General features: G+C 35.2%; 1 protein-coding gene across 1 annotated transcript in view; it reads left to right on the top strand.

Moving 5' to 3' along the window:
• LOC107286069 (collagen alpha-6(VI) chain) overlaps positions 1-22,044 on the top strand; it is a 64,378-nt gene extending 42,334 nt beyond the window's left edge. The window contains exons 22-37 of the mRNA XM_029283821.1: positions 2,551-2,613; positions 3,358-3,420; positions 4,197-4,259; positions 6,360-6,422; positions 7,303-7,353; positions 8,320-8,355; positions 9,128-9,190; positions 9,681-9,743; positions 11,060-11,095; positions 11,199-11,235; positions 13,016-13,027; positions 13,256-13,749; positions 15,259-15,355; positions 15,959-16,633; positions 17,516-17,612; positions 21,942-22,044. Coding sequence (XP_029139654.1) covers positions 2,551-2,613; positions 3,358-3,420; positions 4,197-4,259; positions 6,360-6,422; positions 7,303-7,353; positions 8,320-8,355; positions 9,128-9,190; positions 9,681-9,743; positions 11,060-11,095; positions 11,199-11,235; positions 13,016-13,027; positions 13,256-13,749; positions 15,259-15,355; positions 15,959-16,633; positions 17,516-17,612; positions 21,942-22,044 — 2,016 coding nt within the window. The remainder of the gene's footprint in view (positions 1-2,550; positions 2,614-3,357; positions 3,421-4,196; positions 4,260-6,359; positions 6,423-7,302; positions 7,354-8,319; positions 8,356-9,127; positions 9,191-9,680; positions 9,744-11,059; positions 11,096-11,198; positions 11,236-13,015; positions 13,028-13,255; positions 13,750-15,258; positions 15,356-15,958; positions 16,634-17,515; positions 17,613-21,941) is intronic.
• The last annotated feature ends 2,029 nt before the right edge of the window (positions 22,045-24,073 follow it).

Raw genomic sequence — 24,073 nt, 5'->3', positions numbered from 1 at the left:
GTGTATAGAAATAATAAATGCAATCTAAACATCTGGCTGATTGTGTGACCAACCATAATGATAAATCAGGAGGATTAACATAATTCAGGGAAAATGAACAAAGCTATATACTGTATATATTCGTAAATCTATTTTAATATAAGTATAAAACTATAGTGATTTCAAGGACATATTGTTCATCTTGACTCTTTCTGTGTAGTTTTCATGGCAAAAAGTGACACTTTTCCCAGTCTAACCAACCTTGATGGCCTCTCATTAAGTCCTTAATCCAGGCCAGAAATCCTGTCTGTCTGTCTGTCTGACTGACTAGCTATCTAGCTATCTATCATCTATACCAGGGATAGGCAACCTTGGCTCTTTTATGACTCGTGGACTTCAACTTCCAGAATTCCTGAGCCAGCATGGCTGGCTCAGGAATTCTGGGAGTTGAAGTCCTCGAATCATAAAAGTGCCAAGATTGCCTACCCCTGATCTATACCATCAGGCATATATTGTAGAGATCAGTATAAGTATGTATGTATGTATGTATGTATGTATGTATGTATGTATGTATGTATGTATGTATGTATGTATGTGTCAGGTCCCCAAAATCTCTGGGCTTCCCTTGCATATATATTCTACTTTTGGGGCCTGCCATTCTGCTGGGGGGAGGGGGAGCTTGGGATAACTTTCACTTTCTACTTTCCCTCTCCTGCCTCTATCCTTGAGAAATGAATGCGTCTCCCTTATCAGGGAGACGGTTACAGAGAAACAAAAGCTGGAGAAGACCTTGAGATGCGTTACCTGCACATCATACCACCTGTGGATTGGCTGAATTTCAAATGGACATTATGACTTTGATGGGAGGAGGAATATTGCTTGCTTAACTATACCATTTCGGCGGGTTTTCCCCCAGATCTCGCCTTGACTTCTCTACTGTCATTGATCCCTAATAAAAGTATCCTTTTGAGACAATGCCTGTTTCAAGAGTTCACTTTCTTGGGTGGTTAGTTGAAGTCCTTACAGTATGTATATATGTAAAGATAAAGGCAAAGATAAAGGCTTCCCCTGTCCAGTCATATCTGACTCTAGTGGGCAGTGTTCATATCCATTTCTTGGCTGAGGGAGCCAGTGTTGCCCGAAGACATTTAATGTGGCCAGCGTTGTCAGAAAACTGATAGTGTGGCCAACATGACTGTACACTGAGATGCATGGAACACTGTTACCTTCTCAACAAAGTGGTATCCATTTATTTAAATTTGCATGCTTTTAAACCTCTGGTGAGCAGGAACTGGGACAGATAACTGGAGTCCACCCTGTTTTGTGGCACTCCAGTCTCAAATCTCATTTGGCAACTGAGCCAGCACACAGCCAATATATCAATATATCTATCAGCTGGAGAAAATACAGAAAAGGCTGACTTAATTATAGGATTCAGGCTGGAGGACTTTCTGTATGAAGAAATATATAATGACAGCTTATTTTAAAAGGTGTAATTTAAAGAAAACTCTTGAGTTAATTGAATTATTGTGAAAAAAACAGGGTAGAGTGTCATAATAGTAGACATAAACAATTAAAATATACCTATGTAACAGAAAATTCAAGATAGACAAAAATATAATAATAATAATAATGATGATGATGATGATGATGATGATGATGATGATGATAATAATAATAATAATAATAATAATAATAATAATAATAATAATAAAGTTGGAAGGGACCTTGAAGGTCATCTAGTCCAACCCCCTGCTCAGGCAGGAAACCCTATACCATTTCAGACAAATGGCTGTCCAGTCTCTTCTTAAAAACTTCCAGTGTTGGAGCATTCACCGTTTCTGGAGGCAGGTTGTTCCACTGGTTAATTGTTCTAACTGTCAGGAAGTTTCTCCTTAGTTCTAGGTTGCTTCTCTCTTTGGTCAGTTTCCACCTGTTGCTTCTTGTCCTGCCTTCAGGCGCTTTGGAGAATAGCTTGACTCCCTCTTCTTTATGGCAGCCCCTGAGATATTGCAACACTGCTATCATGTCCTCCCTCGTTCTTTTCTTCATTAAACTAGACATACCCAATTCCAGCAGCCGTTCCTTATATGCTTTAGCCTCCAGTCCCCTAATCATCATATGTATTTGCATATCATGTAACTGTTTTTCTGGATTTGGTGATACAATACAGAGAGACGGGGATGAATCCAATGCTGTTTGGTTTTAAATTCTACTTACCTACCTACCCACCCTCATATTTATCAATTGATCTATCTACTCTTCAAAAAATGTGAAGATACAATGTGCAATTCCAAGCGCTAGGATGTGGATGGCTCCTAAAACTAATGCTCTACACACAGTTGTGTAAAGTGCAAAGATTTGTGAATTCAATTCCCAGTAGAGGTTTTGAACCCCAGAGACTACCCGTATTTGAGGACTCCAATAAGGACAAAGCTGACAAAGTATGGCCTCCTGGTGGTCCAAGTAGCAAAATAGTTGAACATGCTATATTATTTTGTTTAGCTTGACTATGAATTAGGCTTTCTTTTAATGGATTTAATTCTTAAGCAATCATTTCTGTTATTACAGGGAAGAAAAGGAGCACAGGGGCCAGGGGGTTTTCCTGGAGATCAAGGATTTAAGGGCCCACAGGTAAACTTTTGAAGTGCTTACTTTTTTACTTGTAAACAAAAATTCAAAGTGCAAAAGTCAAGTACAACTGTCTGAAAAAGGACTTGCTCTACCTCCATGACTTGTTACTTTTTCCAAAGTAAAGAAAGCTTGGGAAGATGCTGGATTTCTTCAAGATTTCTAACATCTACTCCTCTTTAAATGCACTGAACATGTCTTCTAAGGAAAAATACAACTTGTTGACTGACTAATGATTGATGTAGTTGAATTCAAGCTGAGGTTAAATTTTCTTGACTAAATCATGTAATTTTCATAGCAATTTGTCAACTGGTTCTTTGATTATTCTTTTTCATGTTCTCAGTTCAGCCTATAGCCCTGGGATTTTATGGTAGTCTTATATCCATTTATTAATTAGATCTAACTGCTTAGCTTTTCTGAGATAAGGCAGAGTTTTAAAATATTTTGTTTGAAAAGAGCAGTTGATAACACAGTCATAAGATGGAGTATGTTTCAGATAAAGAAATGTACACAGGAAGAAACAAAACATCCCCAATTAATTGAGTCAACATTTCTTGATAATGATTTCATTGACTTATTTCCAGTCATTGTTTTATCAATAATTGTCAAAATGATAACAGTAACGGAATTCCAAGAAACTCATGCTTAGTATCTGAATTGTTTAATGAATAAGTAGAAATAAGACTTATATCTGCATCCCTTGTGCGTACTGTTTGAACTTAATACTGTTTTTTTTAATGTTTCTAGGGTGAAAAAGGAATTCAGGGAGTGAAAGGAATGAAAGGAAATCCAGGAAGGGAAGGATTCCCAGTATGTCTCAGTACAATATATATATTTTTAGATTGTTTCACGGTGGAGTGGGTTGTCCCCTCACATGCTTTTTTGTTTTTATCTGCTTCAGGTAATGCTGTGCCAAAATCCACTGTATAATTTTTCAGAAGTTCTATCCCTGTAGAATTTTTTGGTCTTTTACTCTGTTTTTGGGAGCTTGTGAATCTTTTGAACTTATTTATGTGTTAGAAATAATAGTTATGGCATTATGTATTTCTCTTATGTGTCTCCCATAACTCTGAAGACTTGCTACCTGTCCATCCTTCACAATCTGAAAAAGCCTTCTGAAAGGAGTTTTCTGATGAGGTCTTCTCTTAGGACTGATGTAAAGTAAGGAAGGCTGCAGATCTCTGGAGAAGTTCTTGTACTATACACGATAGAACATTCTCTTCTCCCCATACATACAGTAGTTTTTGGCCATTCAGTAATCAGAGGACTGCAAGAGCACTTGTCTCAATCCAGAATAATTTCAATGAAATTATTATTCCCTTGGAAAGAATTTTTCAAAGCAAAACCTTTCTTAAAGTGGAATGGGAAGTGGAAGGAAAAAAAGGGAGACTTATTTTGCAGAACAGAATATCCCCCATTTGACATTTGGACCTTGCTCCAGCATGGAGGAATAGTTTCATTAAATTCCATTGAATGATTTTAAGCTTGTAATTCTTATAATAGCAGCAGATTTTGGAAGAATTTTATATGAAGCACTGTCTTATTTAATCAACTCCAGATGGATTTATTGCCTTGTTTCATTTTAGAGTATTCCAGGAAGAACAGGTCCAGTAGGCATTCTTGGGAAATTGGGACCCAGAGGGAATAAGGTATATAATCTTACTTGTCCTTAGAAACAATAGAGTATCTCTATATTCCTTCTCAGTATACTTTTTGACATGTTCATATTTACTTTGAAATTGTCCTCTGTCTGAAAAGCAGGCTATCAACAGAAGGTTGTTCCCAATTATAACATCATTGCCTTCCAATTGGTTGGAAACATGTAGAAATTGTTCTCAAACTGTGCAGTTTAATGTTACAGAAGGGAAATGTTATAATATATAGTACATGGAAAAATAATATTAAATACCGTTTTCTTGGCCAATAATATGGATTTTGTTTGCCATTGCCTTCTTCTAAGAATCAAGTTTTAGCTTCCCAGTTCTGGAATTCTTAGGTTGTCCTCCATCCAAGTACTGCTCATGGCTGACCTTGTTTAGCATCTAAGATTTGCCAAGGTTGGTTAGGTAGTAAGACTATTAAATTTCTTTGTATTAATCATAGTACCAACAGCAGAGACAGTAGAGATCTGGGTTTCTGGGTTCTATAATCTCCTAGGATTTGAAATGGAAACCTAACATTAGAACCATCATTAAAAAGGCGCAACAAAAATGTTGTTCTTGCATCAACTCAGAAAGCTTAGACTGCCCAAGGAGCAGCTGATACAGTTCTGCAGAGAGATTATTGAGTCTGTCATTTGTACTTCTATAACTGGTTTGACACAGCAAAAAAACAGGACAGGTACAGACTTTAACGGATAGTTAGGACTTCAGAAAAACAATTGCTACTAGCCTTCCTTCCATTGAGGACCTGTATACTACACGGGTCAGAAAGAGAGCTGAAAAAATATTTACAGACCCCTTACATCCTAGATATAAACTGTTTCATCTCCTCCCCTCAGGACGCTGCAATAGGGCATTGCATACCAAAACAACTAGACACAAAGACAGTTTTTTCCCTTGTGCCATCACTCTGCTGAACACCTCATTACCACAGTACTGTCTTATGTCTGAAGATATTTACCCATGTAATGTGGCTGTATTATTATTATCCTTCTCATCTTTTCTACTACCTTCTCCTATTGATATCTTATATATTACTTGGTTGCTTGTATGTACATTGAGAGCTTAAGCAATGGAGACAAATTCCTTGTGTGTCCAATAATGTATTCTATTCTGTTCTGTTCTATTTTGTTCCGTTCTGTCCCGTCCCATCCCATCCCATTCTTAATTGAAGTCTGCTTCTTGAATGTCATCCAAAAGCAAAAATTCTTCACCCAAAATATATGGATGATAGGAACCAGTGGAATATTGCCAAAACATACATATTTATTCTCTCCCTCCTCTATCATCATTCATCAATGTTAAAACAGTCCACCCAAAATTTAATTTAATCTTTATATAATATTCAATATGCTCGTAAGAAATCTGAATCCACAAAATAGAAAATTGAATTGCTATAAAGGGGGGGAGGGGGTTTGCCATTCTTGCATGGCATAAATAATTAAAAATCTACCACATCTGACTAAGTGCTCTCTTGCTTGACCAGTTGTGGAGGGGGCTCCCTCTGAGGAGCACCCGGAGACTTCAACTGGTCCAGAATGCGGCCGCGCGGGCGGTGTTGGGAGGGACTCGTCGCTCCCATGTAACACCGCTGCTGCGCGAGCTGCACTGGTTACCAGTGGTCTTCCGGGTGCGCTTTAAGGTGTTAGTTACCACCTTTAAAGCGATCCATGGCATCGGACCTGGCTACCTCNGAAACACAGCTTGTAATATTTGGTTTTAATTCGGCTTTTATCGGGGTTTATTTTCTGTATTTTTGTATTTTTGTATTTTGTAATTTTTTTGTATTTTGTGTATATTATTTGTTTTTAATATGCTGTGAACCGCCCTGAGTCCTATGGGAGAAGGGCGGTATACAAATTAAAATAATAAATAAATAAATAAATAAATAAAATCCCATCTTTTTACAAGCAGGAGGAAGGTTGTTTTACAGATCTTATTTCTTATGTTACTCATGTGATCTTCTGGGTATCTTTGGTGTTTAGTGTAAAGCTAAAATTGAATGTGCTGTTACAGTACTTCCATAATATAGTATGACATGAAATTAGATTCAACTTTACGCTGCACCAGTTTTATTTCCTTTTATAGGGAGAGTTTGGTGATTCTGGAATGAAGGGGGAGAGAGGATTATCTGGACTACGAGGACTAAGGGTTTGTATTACTCTACTTACATAATCCCTGCTACTGTTTTATACTCTTGCTGATTTGCTGTTTTCATAATTCTCAGTAAAAAGCAAGACTGGGTTGAACAAGCATTAGATCTGGACACAAAAGATCTTTTGAAAGTCTCCCATCAGATTCATGGACAGAGAAATTAAGTGGCTTCTTCAAACTTCTCCAGGGAAAGGAGAAATTCTTCAATAATTTCTCAGGGATGGAATTCCCCCTCTAATGGTGATAAAAACAATACTCATAAAAATGACCCATGCAGTACCATTAGTGTGTGTGTGTGTGTGTGTGTGAAAAGTCAAGATGGCATTTAGCAATAGATATTTATTTGTATATGCAATTGTGGGACACCTTATTCAATTTTTTTACTATTTCTCCAGGGATGACCCTGGTTCTATAGGGAGAATTTCTCTCATATTTTCTTTACATGCAATGTAAGACTCCCAGAGTTACTTTGCAGAGTGAGATGAATTACACATAAATTTAATAAGTAAATAAAAATAAATAAATGTAATTGAGGACTGGAAAGTTCAAGAATCTGCAGTTGTTGGATAATGACTATGAAAACTGTGATATTCGTACTACAGATTGCCTTTTGTTAACAAAATAAGTGCAATAATACCACTCATCATTCATCTAAATTTCAATGCTTTTCTTTAAAAGAAATTCAAAGATTAACCACTAGTAGGAAAAATATGCAGGAGAATTTCTTTTCTCATTCATGTTGGGGAACCTTTCCCAATCTTGTTACATCCAAATGCAATGGGAAAACTTGATAAAATAGTCAAATCCACCTTTTATTAATGTATTGTTATGGTGAGCACAAAAATCCTAAATAATACAAGTTATGCTTTTATTTTAGGGGGATAGTGGTGCAAGTGGATATGGTAAGCTGGGAAATAAAGGAATAAAGGTAAGTAAGTAAGGACTCTTAAATGAAAGCCAATTATAATTGGATTGAATAGAAATAAAACATGTTTTATTTTAGAGATAAGAACAAAATATAATATATTTTTATGGATCAATTGTGATACTTTATTATTTTTTCACTTTGGAAAACTGGGCAAGAAATTGTGTATCAGTTTTGGTATGTTTGCATAATTATCAAGCATTCCAATGTAGTGAAAAATGTTTGGATGACTACAAACCAAATTTAGGGTTTTGGGATATGTTGAGGGCCAAAGGAAATAATGCAATCTGGGCACAACTAGATTCATTTATACAGATACGATAAGATGTTTAGATTTGTTTTGAGTAGAGAAAATTTTGCAGTTTTCAAATAATGTTAAACTTATTTTGGGATTCAAAATCCATTTTGGGATGGTTTTTTGTCTCAGATTACTGAGACAGTAATTATATCAGGATTTGTGACAATTTTTAAACCAAGAAATGATGGGGCCACATATAGTTTCAATTGTTTAGGTTAAAAAATAACATAATGTTAAAATAAATTGAAAGATAATTAGAATTAGATTGTAGAAAACATTAAAAGAGGAGAAAGAAAGAATTTATTATTTATTTACTTATTTTAAGGAAAAATCCTACAACCAACTATAGAATGCAAGACCATAACATATTCCGCAGATCTGTCTCAGAATTAGCAGGAGTTTGTGAAAGGGAAAATTGACTCTTTGTCTTTTTTCTTTTCTTCTTACAATGCAATAAATCATGTTTCGTGTTGAATAAAACCTTGAATAGACAACAGGTTTGCTGGCACAATAGAGAAAAAGTATATACATTCAAGTGAAGGGACTGAGTTCGGAGAACAGAAATATCTGATAAGCGTTTTTCCATTGAGATGACTGGGTTTTGTTTTTTTTTATCTTTGTTGCATCCGTTATTCAACAATAAATTTTGTTCTCCCATTTGTGTGTTATAGGGGCAAAAAGGATTTCCTGGAGACGTAGGACAGGAGGTAATGGGCATTCCAAAAATGAAAATAAAAAAGACTGTTCTGAGTATATTGTGTAACTGCATAGAATACAGATAAAATTGGGTAACAATGAAGAGTCTATTTGTGGCGAAAAATAAGTTATTTAGCCCCGTAGACTAAACCTTTTTGGGAAGTATAGAGAGATCTTAACAAAGTAATTCAGTGATTCAGTGTGGGTATCATCTTATTCAGATCTATGACCAGTACTACCAGTTCATCAAGCACTGAATGTAGCTTCTCTTCCTGGTCCCACCTAGCCCCGATCTTCATTTTTAATGCACATTTATTTATTTACAGAGTTTATATAGCTACCTATCTTATACATTGATTCTACATGTTTCATAATAATCCATTAAAACACAACTAAAAAGAAAAGTATCTTTTACACCAGGCGCCACACCAAACAGCCCCCAGATGAACTGGTTGATGAATCTTCGCATTACAGGGGGCATTAAGGTTTGGAGGGGAAATCCTGGTAGTATAGTTGTAACATGACAGCAATTTGATTCTGGTAGTAGCATAGGTTTTGTGCTAGGTTTGGATTTAATGTTTCAATAAATATTTGGTACTTTAAAAATTCTTGCAACTTTTGTCTATTTAGAGATATATTTCACTCAGCTTGATATGTTTCCAGACAAATGAAAATATAAAGTTGCTTTGTTAAGGTATTTTTTACAAATCTGGTAATAATCAGAAGCGTCTAATAATAATTTCATTTCATTTTCAAATATATATATATAATTATTTAATTTAGGGTGTTGTTGGCAATGTTGGAATTCCAGGAGAAATTGGATTAAGAGGGATCCAAGGGCAAAAGGCAAGTAATTAATATTATTAATAACATTTTTCACAGTCTAAATTATTTAAGAGTGATTCACAGTCAAGAAGATATTATGACTAATAATAAATCCAACTATATCCATAAATGCTACTTTCAAAGGAAGATCTGTTGCAGTATGACATATAAAACTGTTAAACATGCTGACAAAAAAAATTAAAATATTTTAGGGCTTCCATGCACTTTATAGAACTTTTATAAAAACTACTTTTTAAGATTCACCTTGAGTGCAAAAATGGCTTACAGAATGGAGAAAATTCGGTAAATATTAAATCCAAATCCAAATTCCTTTGGATTCATTAAATGATAGTCATAAAGAATCAGAATTATTTGTCGGTGTTAGATGGTAACTTTAACGTATCACTTCAGATCAATTACTGGATTTCATTAGCATCACTCACTTGAAATTTCCAAAATGGATGGCTGAATTTTTTTTTTATGGTAGTTTCTCCAATGTCATTGTTTTCAGGGTCCTGCAGGTGCCATCGGCCAAAAAGGAGCTTTAGGAAAGCATGGTCCTCCAGGTCGGCGGGTATGCAAATTTATACCATTTTCTGTAATTAACTTTATTTGCAGGGCAATTTGTATTGCAGAAAGATGCAATAGTAGCTTGTAAAATAAGTTTTTTATGTCAGTGCGGCAAGTGCATATATTCTTTTCTGATTGGGCTCAAGTAGACGGACTATTTCTTAGGTGTAGGATGGATAATATCCTGGTGGTATGTATCACTGGAGTTATTTGGTTTGGGTCGCTGAGATCCTCAAGCCACGCTGTAATCTACAGTTTTCTGCTGAAACCAATGAAGCAATTACCCCAGTGAAGAATAGAGAAGAATAGTTCTTTACACCTTTGAACAGGTTTTTAAATTTTAATACATTAAAACAAATTCTAGCCTCCTGCAAAATAAAAAATGACACAAAATAAAATCTCCTAGGACAGCCCATAATTTCATATGATCATTGTTGTTGTTATTATTATTTCTATTAATCTGCACATTGAAAGATAACTTGCTGCTGTCTTTAAAATTAATTTTGCTTCTGTACGTCTTGGGTTGGTTTAAGTCACAAACATTTATTTGATGATTACCTTATATTGTAGTCCTATACAACATAATGGGAGAGTGGTGAACAATGGAAGATTTTTATCCTTGCATGTATGATTCTTTTTATTAGGCTTTGAATCTGTGAAGTGATATCTGTTATAAAAGAAAAGAAATGATTCAGCCGGTTGGCTTAAAGAGCTTGGGGTATATTAAAGAGATAGATATATTGATTTATTTAAAATTATTTAACGTTTAACAGAGCACTGACTATTGAATTCAATTGGCAATTCACCCTTCCCTCAAGATCAGAAAATTAAACTCATGAATATTAACCATGAGTTAAAAATCACATTAAAAGTATATCAAAGTTTCACTCACAAGAACTATTACAAATGGCTCTTACATTGATTGCAATTGTATATTCATGGTTGTTTTAGTTCCTACTAAGTACATTTGGCTGGTGCTTCTGAATGTATGCACTATGTTTTTGGATCTTGCTGTTATTAATCTCAGATGTTCATACAGTGAATGTGAATGTTAGAATAGCTGGGGGCATATTTGTTATGTCCTAGTTTATATAACAGCTTGGCTTTGAAGTATGTTGTGTTTATAGTTCCTAAATGGGTCATTTCATAATTCCAAGTTATAGAAAAAGTAACAAATAGCCAGGCTGAATGAGAACATTTTGCTACAGTTATCTCTGATTATTATACCCCTATCACCTTCGTTTTCTATGGTTCTTATGCATGAAAAGACAGTTCTTAATATTTTATTCAAATATATTATTTCTCCCTCTCTCCTTTCAGGGTAACAAAGGATTTAAAGGCATGGCTTCTTTTTCAGTAAGCATTTACTATATCAAAGTTATATATTAAAAAGTATTTATAGAAACATTTTATTCAGATCACTGATAGTCTTTAATTTCTCCTTTTTTTCATTTTACAGCCATGTGAGCTCATTGCTTATATTCGGAAACACAGTTGTAAGTATCAATTTGTAACATAATAATTGTCTTGTGCAGACATTCAAATAGCTGGAGTGCTTTCTATTCAGTTAGGTTTCATATGAGTGAGCAGCCTCAAATTGAAAGAAGCCAGAGTTTCTCAATGCGGCAGACATTCACACTCAAAGGGGATATTAAGATAGTGTAACTTCAGAAGTTTATGGTGCTGTGGATTATTCTATTATGATGCTAGAAGGAGCAAAGACAAAATCAAAACACACACACAAAACAACCCATCCATGCTTTTTTTCTGCTACTGTTGTTTCTACACAATTTCTTTTCTGTATGGTTAAATGTTCCCACACAAACAGACTACATCTGCCAATTTCTTGGAAAAGCTAAATCTTTGATAGTTTACTATGACAATTCTGCCAAATTTACAGATAAAACTGCTTCAATTTAGTCATATCAGATTTGTTTCAAAGTCAGTATCAGCGGTACTGACGCCTTTTTCTGGTTGAATTTTGCTGGATAACATGGATAATTTGGTACTCTTTGTCCTGTATTAGGAATGCACTAACTATGGCCTCAAAACCAAATTAGCATAAATAAAGCTTAAGTGAGAACTTCCTATCTGCTCTTAAAGTTGCTACCAAATTATAATTGGAAAAGAAGAAGAAAATTAATAAATGCATGTGAAATAATCCTGTTAAATTTATTTAATGTAAATAGATGTAAATATAATCAGATTTAAAATTAAATTAATCAGACTTAGATACTTGTCATCCATTTCTTTGTTCTGCCCATGTCTATTTTTGGGGAATTTGGCTTTTGGAATTCTACTCTGACCATGTTTGTCCTGGAGATGCCATTTTGCTTTCCTTTGTGACTTTTGTCATTGTTATTACAGGGACTCAGTTGGATACCAATCTGGCCCAGGCTACTTTGAAGGTTCTCATAACTGTAATATTATTTATGGCCTAGCTTATTCTTACAAAATTAATCCAGAGAAAGAGGGACTGGGTCCAATGTCACCCAGCTGGTTTTGTGCCTAAGGCAGAATTAGGACTCTTGGTCTCCCAGTTTCTAGCTTGGCACCTTAACCTCTACACCAAATTGGCTCTCTTGAAGTTTGTTCATTCTGAACCTCTATCAACTATATTGTTTTTTTTCTCTAGTGAATAATACTTGTTGGCACAACATTTCAGTAGATAAATATTATAGATATTTTAAAATATTCAGATTTTTCCTTAAAATCATATCATCTTTTTTATTCATCCATTTCCTTCCATTTTGGCTTATCTTTCATTCTATTTTTTTTTAAAAAAGTTGTCCTGTATTGTTTGTTTAGTAAATCTCAAAGCAATCCCCGCACCCATAATGGAAAAATTGTTGCACAACCTAAAAATAAGCACATTAGGAACAATAAAGGAAAAATAAAGCCAAATACATTGAATAACATAGAAATAACTTGAATAGTGCTCATGGCTAGCAACATGCATAATAAAACAAAAAACAAATAGAATAGAATCATTTTTTAATAAGACAGCATTAGGAAGGGGAAAACTACAGTCATTATCAGATTCATTCAAATCAAACAAATTTTTGCTTTATATGAATAAGCTGTGCATTTAAAAACAGTCCTCAGACCAGTGATATCCAAATGTAAAGTAAGAGAGAGAAAAATATATTTAATAACTTATGTAGTAGAAATAATATAAATAATATAAATTCAATAAAATAAATAAATAAATAAATAAATAAATATCTGTCTTCTTGCTAAACAATAATACCACATTATTTTCTCTCTTTTCTTTAGCTTGCTACCAAGGTAAGCTTCATTCTCCATTTAAATACATTCAAATATTGACTTATCATGTGGCATTGCATTGTGTGAATAGTTTGCAAGAGAAATACCATCTATTATTGCTTGTGATCACATAGGTGGCATGCTGCAAAGAAAATAGGATAGGGAGCTGAAAATAATTAGTTATCTTTTGAAATCCCCCCTCCTCTTTTAAATGTCTGGTTCAATGAACCATCTGTGCTATTGTTGTAGGAACTGCAGAATGTCCAGCATATGCTACGGAACTAGTATTTGCTTTGGATATATCCCAGGATACCACACTCCAGATGTTTGAACAGATGAAAAAGATTGTCACAGAAATTGTGAACCAAACGAACATCAGAGAGAGCAATTGTCCTGTGGGAGCCAGAGTGGCTGTTGTGTCCTACAGCTCCAAAACCAACTACCTGATCCGCTTTACAGATTTCCAGAGCAAGAACAAGTTGTTGCAGGAGATCAATAGACTTTCTTTCCAGAGAACAACCAACAGACGGGACATTGGTGGATCCATGAGGTTTGTTGCCAGGCATCTCTTCAAGCGAACTCTCCAAGGTGCTAATGTGAGGAAAATTGCTGTCTTCTTCAGCAATGGAGAGTCCGACCATCCAAGTTCTGTCAACACAGCACTCCTTGAATACAGTGCATTAGAGATTGTCCCAGTCATTCTAGCTTTTAATAACATACCTGAGACCAATCGTGCTTTTCTGGTGAGATTAAAATTATAATCTTTCACTTCTTTTACATCCAGTAATAAGTGTGTTTTGCCTAACTGACAGCTATAACGTTGTGCATGTGGATGTTTTCTAACATAAGTTAAATTAATAAGGAAATAAGGTATGAGAAGATAAAATTTCTTTGTTCTATTAATTTTAGTTTTGAATCATAAGGAGAGCACAGATTTTGCATGATCAAAAATGTGTGATGCATTATGTTTGTGGGCTAGCCTTAATATAACAAGTTACAAAATATATAATATTAAAATTAGAGCAATAATAATAGCATTAGACTTATATATACCGCTTCATAGTGCTTTACAGCTCTCTCTAAGTGTTTTACAAAGTCAGCAAATTGTCCCCAACAATCTAGGTTCTCATTTTACCGAGTCAACCTTGATTGTTATTGTTTCTTTATCTCATGTTACAGCTATCCAATAGCAGCTCTCCAATCACTACGAACACTCAGACCATTTCTAGCTTGCTAAACAATTTCTCTGTTCTCCAAATGATTAAAAATTTCTTGTCTATATTTTTTTTCTATGCTCATTATTCATTTTGATCCTTTCCAGTGCATAGCTTTCAAGCATTCTTCCAGGCTGTTTATCCTCTTGTTAAAAACAAAAAACAACATTACACCAATCTATTGGATATGTGTCTCTGGACTTTAATTGAGGCATAGGTATCCAGAAAGACTTCATACTATCTGAATGTGATTCTTCAGTTAGCACCATGTTAATGTTTTTGCCTATATGCCACTACAAAATCAACTTTATAACCAGCACACAGAGTGGTAGGAACAGAAATCAGTCTAATTTAGTACTAGTTAGTATAACACCAGAGAACCCGTTTGGTCTCTGGCACTGAGTTAAGGCACTAGGCTAGAAATCAGAACTAATCCTAGTTCTTCTTAGGCATGGAAAACAGATGGGTTTAGGTCAATATCACTCAGCCCAACCCATTTCACAGAGTTATATGTAAAATAGGAGGAGGAAGGTGTATTAGACATGTTTTCTGCCTTGAGTTATTAAAAATAATACAAGTGGGAAACAAACAAACAAACACCTGCAAACATAGATTAACATAGCAGTTTGTTTTGCTTGCATGACATCACTTGTAATGGGAGCAGGTCCACATTTCTCTGGTGGAATAAGGACAGCCCAATTCCACCCACAAAATAGCAAAAATTCAGTTTCTCTTTTTTAACCATGTGGTCCTCTGAAAGACTGCGGTATGCTTTTTTGGATGCAATTCTCATATCAAAACAACTTTCATACTGAAGTGTATATTTACCTAAACCTTTTTTGTAATTGCTGAAAATATATGCATGTATTCTCAGGTACACTGGTGGGGAATGGAAGTAAACCCTTTAAACCTTATGTTTTACTTTAAGAGGAGAAGAGAGTACCATGTAAATTATGTGGAACTCCTGATGCAAAATGATTTAATCTTAATAAATAAATAATGCATTATATAGCAAACTTAATTTTTTAAAATTTTTAGATGGATGATTCTGGACAATTTCAAGTCATCACCATTCCCACTGGGGGAGATTACTCACCATTTTTGAAAAGATTCCAACTGTGCACACTTTGCTATGGTATGAAGAATGATAATATTACACATATATTTGAAATAGATGGTGATAATTTTTGTATTGAAGCAGAAGCCTGAAAGAGTTTAGCATCTCTGGGTTTCTGATGAATTGTTACTTGAATATATGTCCAGATTGTTTTATTTTTTAATACTAATTAAATGCACTTAAATGAGGGGTAGTTTTTGTACCAAATTATATACAGTACTCTGTTTCTTTTCAGGACAGTATATATGGGAGACTCAACAACTGAGCTCCATAGGAGTGGTTCAGCCAGGTCTCCACAGTTCCAGTCCAATATCATAATAAGTAATCACATTGATTCTCCATGTAGTTCTTCTGCCAGGAGAACTGGAGAAAATTCCTTTTGTCAACTTTCATTTGAATAGAAAATAGAAAAAAAAGGCACACGTGAACTCTTCAATTAGTTTCTTTGTCAAAATACCATGGTATAAAAATGGAACAAGCACAATTCTGGAAATATGTGCAAATAATTTGGTCAAGAACAATTCTGTTGAAACTACTGTTCCTAAGTATGCAATAAAACTAGTCCCTGGAGCATTATCTTGTTCTTTGTAAAGAGAAATCTAACTTTCTGTCTTTTTCCAGATAAATGCAAACCAGATGCTGCCTGTGGACTTAACAGAAGAACCAGACCACCATGGGAATATGTGGATACTGCTTTCATTCTGGATAGCTCAAGCAAGTTAGGTCCTGATGAGTTCGAAAAACTGAAAGAATTTCTAAGCAGAGCTCTGAACCATTTTGATATTTCCTCTCAGCCTGCAACTTCTTCTGTTGGGGACAGAATAGCATTGGTGAGCCATGCTGTACCGGCATTCAGACCACAAACCCAGGTGATACCTGTAAAGAAAGAATTTGATTTAGTGACTTTCAATACAACACAACTCATGAAAAAATATATCCAGGAATACGTTCAACAAATGGATGGTCAAAGTGCTGTTGGCCATGCTATACAGTGGACAATTAACCACATTTTCTCACATACCCCGTACCCAAGGAAACACAAGGTTATCATTATTATATCTGTGGGTGGAACAAGTCAATGGGATAAAGCAGTGTTAAGGAAAGTGTCTCTGAGAGCCAAGTGTCAAGGCTACGCCTTGCTGGTAGTTTCTGTGGGACGGGTCTATGACAGCACAGAGCTTCAAGAGCTAGCAAGTTACCCCCTGGAGCAGCACCTAATTCAGCTTGGCAGAATTCACAAGCCTGAACTAAACTACGCCATTATGTTCCTGAAACCTTTTCTACATTTTCTTCAGAGTAAGTGTTTGTAATGTGTGTGTTTTTTGTTTTTAATCTGCGCAAGGCCTTCCTCATCACAAATGTTTTTCTTCTTCGTTATTGTTTTAATGTGCAATAGCACTCAAATTAATTGCATTAATCTTTTTTAAATCATCTTCTTTATGTCTTCATTCTACACAGAGAGTAATGTGGGTTTCTTTTTTCTTTTTTAAAAAGTATAAACTATACATTAAGCCAAACTTTCCAAAATTGGCATTTTGAAAATCATTACATACAGCAAAGACAATTTGGAGAGAGGCATAGGACCAACTGGTCATGGATTGTCCTCCCCTGGAATATAGAACGCTTCTGTTCATGAATAGTTGCTGTGTATAATTTTTAAAAAGTTGGAATGGGAATTCTGTCAAATTCTCCCACCTATGGGAGAAAAAGAGGAAAGATCATCTCAGGTTGATATTATTAATACCAAATATTATTTTTTTAGTATTAGAGGGAATTGATACATCATAATTAATAAATGGAGTTAACTTGTATCTTTCTACTTGCTCATTGGAATTTTAAACAATTATTGCACCTTAAGTATAAAAAAGCTGACCCAGTTCATGTATAAATGTTTTCTGTATTTGTAAATTTAATGCTGAAAAGAATATTGCAAAATATTCAGTATGAAAGCATTTTTATATTATTTATAATGTTCTAAATGTTTACATTTACTTATCTTTACTTATGTTGTTTGGGGGGGTCAAATAGATGGATTCAACAGCTGTCCATCATTTGAATGTGTAACAAAAAGTCACAAAGTCAGCACTAAAAAAATCAAGACATGCTTTTAAGTATCACAATAACAAGTATAATGTTCTAAATGTTTACTTTTGTGCTTTTGGGTGGGGGTCAAAATAGATGGATTCAACAGCTATCCACCATCTGAACTTAAAACAAAATGTCACAAGATCAGCACTAAAAAATCTAGACATGTTTTGAAGCGTCACAGTCACAAGTAAGTCAAGCTATTTATTCATTATTCATTATAAATTAATTGCCCTTATTGTTTATATGTTCAACTATTCATTTTAGATTTGAACTATTTTCTGCTCAATTCACCTACTTATATTCATAAAAATAATTTAATTGAAAACTTCTTAAAAGCATTCTGATTATCGCTTTGAAATCAAGGGAACAAAAGAGAAGATATAAGACATATACAAACACAGTGATTTGAAAATGAATAAAATGTACATTTATTTAAAAGAGCTAAGCATTATACAATTACGAACTCATATATTCTACTGAATCTGCTTTAAGTATGATTAAGGATACTTCAGTCATTAATTTATTATTGTCATGGCTAGTTTGGACTTTGTTCTTTAGTATGTGGAAGGATTTGTAGAATTATTTTTATTAGTCTTCTGAACACACTCAAAAGTGCTTTAATTTTTTTCAGATGATTGATAGAAGATGATATGAACCTGCACATCCGCAGATGCAATGAAACACAACTTTTTATTCTGTAAATTGGTAGAAGGAAAAATTAATGTTTATACTAGTGTCAACTTGTCTTTTTCAATGATGTATAGAATTTTAGGAACAGCAGAAAAAAACAAGATGTAATATATAAAATCTGTGGAATGATTGTGATTCTTGTTACTTTTGAAAGAAAATCTTTCTTTTTCAAGATTAATTAGCCATGTTTTCTGGATGTTGCTCTTACCTTCATTGTTCAGAGGTATAGTTGAATAGGTCAGTGTCGATTCATATGCTATTTTAGCCTTTCTTTTGAACATGTGGATGGAAAATGATTGAGGAATGTGTGCATTACAACTAGTATAATAATATTACATCTGACAAAATACTCATATTAAAATGGTTTACTGTAACAAGTAAACAAATGAATTTTTAGACCTTATTCAAAAATAGATTTGGGGATTCACTCACTAGAAGCCATGATCAAGCAATGATTGCCAGACTTTTCAGTCACACTTAATGTAGGACAAGTTAGTTACCACTTTTTGATTACAGTTGGAAGTAATTCTCATTAATGGGCTTCAAATCAGCATTGTTAATCCAGGAACATCTTGAAGAAATAGTCATTCTTTAAGAAAAAAATTGGATGCTCAATGACCTTTTTATTACAAGAAGATATTCAGTGGCTTTTCCGGTGTAATAGTAAATTTAGATAATATTTGCATTGTATACTTGAAATGTTATGCTGAGCAATACTCATACTAGTATATTAAATTTCCTAATACAATAATGATATGTTTGGCACTTTGAAAACCTCTGGACTTTACTATGCACTTTGAGTACATATTATACATTCTGGCAATGCACTCAAGAAAATGTTACATTTTTGTATTCTTTACTTCTTTTCCCTATTCAAATTTTGTCTATCTTTTTCAACCTGTTTTCAGCAACACAACTGACTTATTTTATTCGGTTTCCTCTGCTGTGTTTCTGAATGTCCAGTTTGGAGATAAATGTATTCTCCTTCTCTATTTTGATAATAAAGAGCTCTCAATTAGATATTAGTTTCTATATTAACTCTCTTTGTTATTCTTTAATTTCTTGTCCTGGTTCTTTAAAGAGTCATTAGTGTATGTTTTACCTGTTGAGGGGTTACTTTTAATTCCAGACTGGTGTCAAGTTGAAATGTAGCTACATGTCCTCACAAATATCAAGATATGCATATAGACAACCTTACACATGTTTATATAGCATGGTTAATACAATTAGATCAAAATTAAAATATGAGTCTAAAATTTAAAAATATAACAGAATGAGTTCAGGACCAAAGACATAATAAATAAATAAAAATTAACAAGCTGTTGACAAGCAAGACTGAGACAGGTGAGTCAATTCACCTGTTCACATTTAACATATTTATTGTGCAGACTGGTATGCAGGGTCTTTTACTTGCCAAAGAAGAAACATATAATAAATCCTAGTTAGGATACTACATAGGAGGGAAAATGACCATATCAGACTGCATAACCAACAAATTTTGAAAAGTGAGATTATAAAAGCCCAGTCTAGCACAATACCAACAAAGAAGAAAAATAACAGCTCTCAAAAGAAACCAACATGGCTGCATAAAGAACTCTCTGACAAATTGAAAGATAAAAAGGACAACTATAAAAAGTGGAAAGAGGGGCACATGACTAAGGCAGAATATCAGCAAATAGCCCAAGCCTGCAAAGATGAAGTGAGGAAAGCTAAGGCTCAAAATGAACTAAGGCTTGAGACAAAAGTCAAAAATAACAAAAAAAACTTCTTTCAAAATCTAAAAAACAAGAAAAAAGTTAAGGAAATGATTGGTCCACTAGGGGGAGAAAGTGGCAAGAAGGTGATAAGCAATTGGAAGAAAGCAGAACTACTCAACTCAGTTTTTGTATCTGTTTTTACACAAAGGGAAAAAACAATCCAACCTATCAAAAACAGTACCGTAAAAAACAGATTAGAAACACAAGATAGGCAAGAAAATGGTAAGTGAGCACCCGTCCACCCTAGATGAGTTCAAATCACCAGGACCACAAGGATCTGAAGGAACTGACAGATGTGATCTCAGAACCACTTAACTATATCTTTCAAAGATCCTGGAACACTGGGCAACTACCAGAGGACTGGAAAAGAGCTGATGTAGTTACCATCTTCAAAAAAGGGAAAAAAAATGGATCCAGGAAACTACAGGCCTATCAGCCGGACCTTAATACCTGGGAAGATCTTGGAAAAGATAATCAAGCAACGAATCAGCGAACACCTAGAAGCAAACAAAGTCATTACCAAAAGCCAATATGGGTTTGTCAAAAGCAGATCATGCCAGACAAATTTTATTGCATTCTTTGACCAGGTGACAAAATTAGTGGACCAGAGGAATGCTGTGGATATAATTTGCTTGGACTTCAGTAAGGCATTTGATAGAGTAGATCACAACCTACTACTTGATAAGATAGAAAAATGTGGATTAGACAGCATCACCACCAGATGGATTTGTACCTAGCTGATGGGCCGTACTCAGCATGTGGTCCTCAATGGAATTGCATCTACATGGAAGGAAGTGTGTAGTGAGGTGCCCCAGGGCTCGGTTCTGGGCCTAGTGCTCTTCACAATCTTAATCAATGATTTGAATGAGGGGATAGATGGGGAACTCATCAAATTTGCAGATGACACCAAGCTGGCAGGAATAGTCAACACTCCAGAAGACAGGCTTAAGATACAGAAGAATCTTGACAGACTTGAACATTGGGCGCTATCTAACAAAATGAAATTCAATGGTGAAAAAAAGTAAGGTTCTACATTTAGGTAAGAAAAACCAAATGCACAGGTATAGTATAGGTGATACCTTGCTCAATAATAGCAACTGTGAGAGGGATCTCGGAGTCCTAGTGGACAATCACTTAAATATGAGCCAGCAGTGTGCTGCAGCTGCCAAAAAAGCCAACACAGTGCTAGGCTGCATTAACAGGGATAGATTCAAGATCACGTGAAGTGTTAATACCACTTTAGAATGCCTTGGTAAGGCCACACTTGGAATACTGCATCCAGTTTTGGTCACCACAATGTAAAAAAGATGTTGGGACTCTAGAAAGAGTACAGAGAAGAGCAACAAAGATGATTAGGGGACTGGAGGCTAAAACATATAAAGAACGGTTGCTGGAATTGGGTATGTCTAGTTTAATGAAGAGAAGGATGAGAGGTGACATGATAGCTGTGTTCTAATATCTCAGGGGTTGCCACAACAAAAAGGGAGTCAAGCTATTCTCTGAAGAACCTGAAGGCAGGACAAGAAGCAAAGGATGGAAATTAATGAAAGAGAGAAGCAACCTAGAACTAAGGAAAAATTTCCTGACAAAACAATTAATCCATGGAACGACTTGCCTCCAAAAGCTCTGAATGCTCCAACACTGGAAGTTTTTAAGAAGAGACTGGACAGTCATTTGTCTGAAATGGTATAAGGTTTCCTGCCTGAGCAAGGGGTTGGACTGGAAAAACTTTATTATTATTATTATTATTATTATTATTATTATTATTATTATTATTGTTATTGTTATTGTTATTGTTGTTGTTGTTGTTGTTGTTGTTGTTGTTAATCCTGCTCACAACTTGGATTGTTAGGTATATTCTTCAACGGTTGTTGACAATGGGGGATCTTTGGTGCTCTCTGAGTACCAATGATGTTTGGGTAATGAAACATCTGAAAGAAAATCTCAGAGAGCACCAAAGACCCCTCATTTCATCCCTGAGCTACAAATATTCTCCTTTATTGGTTGTTGACAATCAATAACAAAGCAGATGTACTTCATAAATCTTTTAATTTTTCTTTATATTCAAGATCATTGGAAAAGTTGGACATGAGATATAAGCTGATAACACTGATGAAAAAAGAAGGAAAGAAGAAAAAAAAGGAAAAACTTTTTCTAATAAGGAAAAAGTAGAGGAAATTAATATGTCACATGCTCCTTTACATCTTTTCAGCTTAAATAGGGAGCCCATTTTGTTATGCTACAAGTGTTCCCAAATCAATAGAGTGGTTCTACAAATAAATCTTGATGTAATTAACTGTGGTGGGTAGAATTAGAAACAGTCTATAATTTTTTTCCATTAATTCTGCTGCCAAATTTGTCATATCAACCTTGAAATAGTAATTTGGATACCAAGCCAATATAAGCATGGGATAATTGGTTAAATACTGCACATAATATTATATTGTTGCTAATTAATGGCTAATTAGTATTATTATTTACTTTTCATATATCTGCATTAAGGATCCTCAGAATTCCTCATACTTATTCTCTGCCACTACAAAAATCATCATATAAGTGTACTGGGCTGACCAAAAGGCTTTGTGGGACCCTGGCCGGCGAGAGGGGAGTGAAAAGCTCAGATGGCTGCTGCCAGTTTGGGCACGGCAGGTGTAGACTGGGGGAAGGAAAGAAAAGGAGAAGGAGAAAGGGGGTGGTTGTTGTTGCTGTTGGGGAGAGACCAGATGAAGCCGAAGAGAATTGGAGTTTTAGGTGATTCCTCTCCTTTGGAGTAGTGGGAAGGAGAGGAAGAAAGAAAGAGAGAGAGTGGGGTTTTATTGCTTTCTTTACAAGGGGATGCCCCAAGCAAGGGGAAGAGAGAGAGTGAGAGTGAGGAAGTTGCCTGGAGTGCTGAACCAGGTTTTAACTAGAAAGGAAAGGGGGAGGATTTGGCATAGAGAGAGACCTGGGACGACGGGTCCCGACAGAAGAGAAGAAGATGTGAGCCGCTACCACTTTGGAGACCAGTGGCCATCCAAACGTTGATCACTACCACCTGTGCGTGCGGTAAACATTGTGGGGAGTTGCCCTGGCAGAGCAAGCTGTGACTGCGGGGTGTTGATTATCTCCGCTTGTGGTTTCTGCTGCTGCTTGGAGCCGGGGAGTTCTTTCCACACACCCCTCTTGTTTCTCAAATGCTACGGACTATTGACTATTATTGCTATGACTGCCTGAGGCTGTTAAATACTGTTACGCACTGACTGCTGTGGTTAGGGGTCGGTCACCTTTGTTCCTGCAACCCCCCCCCCCCCCGATGATGAGAACTTGCCATCTCTTCATTCCACGTAACCTCCCGCTGAAACTGGACATTCTGTCAACGCCTTGAGAGCGCAGTTGTTGAGCGGGACTAAAGGGGGAGGGTTAGGAGGCCCTGTGTTTTGGCGGCCTCTGAGGGGGTAACACTACATACGAATAACAGATAATTAGACCATATGGTTCTTCCCACGGTATATTCAAAAACAGACTCTGGAAAGCAAAGTTTAGGTAAAGAAAAAGTGAGGAATAGGAAATCTGATCTCACTTTGTGGAATATTCCTATTAAAGAGCAAAGATAAACCTTAACAGTTTTCATAAAAACTCAAACACTGAGAAAACAATAGTCTTCTCAGCTACAGAGAGCCAATATATATTGAGGTATATATATGTACATTGATGGTGTATATTGTATATTGATTATGTTATAAATGGAGAGAATAAAAATAGAAAGGTGATTTGGGTAAAAGTAGAACTGGAGCTGTGAGTGTTTTTAAACATGGAATTTTAAAATAATCCCTAGTAAGCAATTCAGTAAATTGAATTTCTTTTTGCATGTAATAAGTCTCATGCCTGGACCATACAGGAAGTATATTATGAATTGTTATGAAATGATAGCCTCTCATTTCAATAAAAGCAAATGGTAGTTCAGTGTCATGATACCACATGAAAAGTAGTATTGAATTGGACCAAAAATCTATCTGATATACAGGTTTGTATTCCTCTTTTTTTTCTTTTTTGAGAAACTGCCTGAATATTGTACTTCTAGTATTTGTTTATTTAAAATTATGAAAAGTAATCATAAGGAAGGTTGACTGTTCCAAGTAGTACAGGAAGATAAAAATATTCAATTTCTTCTCCTGAGAATAATTCAGTCTTAAAATTAGACAAGGTCCAGTGATATTTCTAT

This window comes from Protobothrops mucrosquamatus, unplaced genomic scaffold, assembly GCF_001527695.2.
Source record: "Protobothrops mucrosquamatus isolate PMUCROS unplaced genomic scaffold, P.Mucros_1.0 scaffold243, whole genome shotgun sequence".
Lineage (NCBI taxonomy): Eukaryota > Metazoa > Chordata > Lepidosauria > Squamata > Viperidae > Protobothrops > Protobothrops mucrosquamatus.
This window is presented reverse-complemented; position numbering and strand designations above follow the sequence as displayed.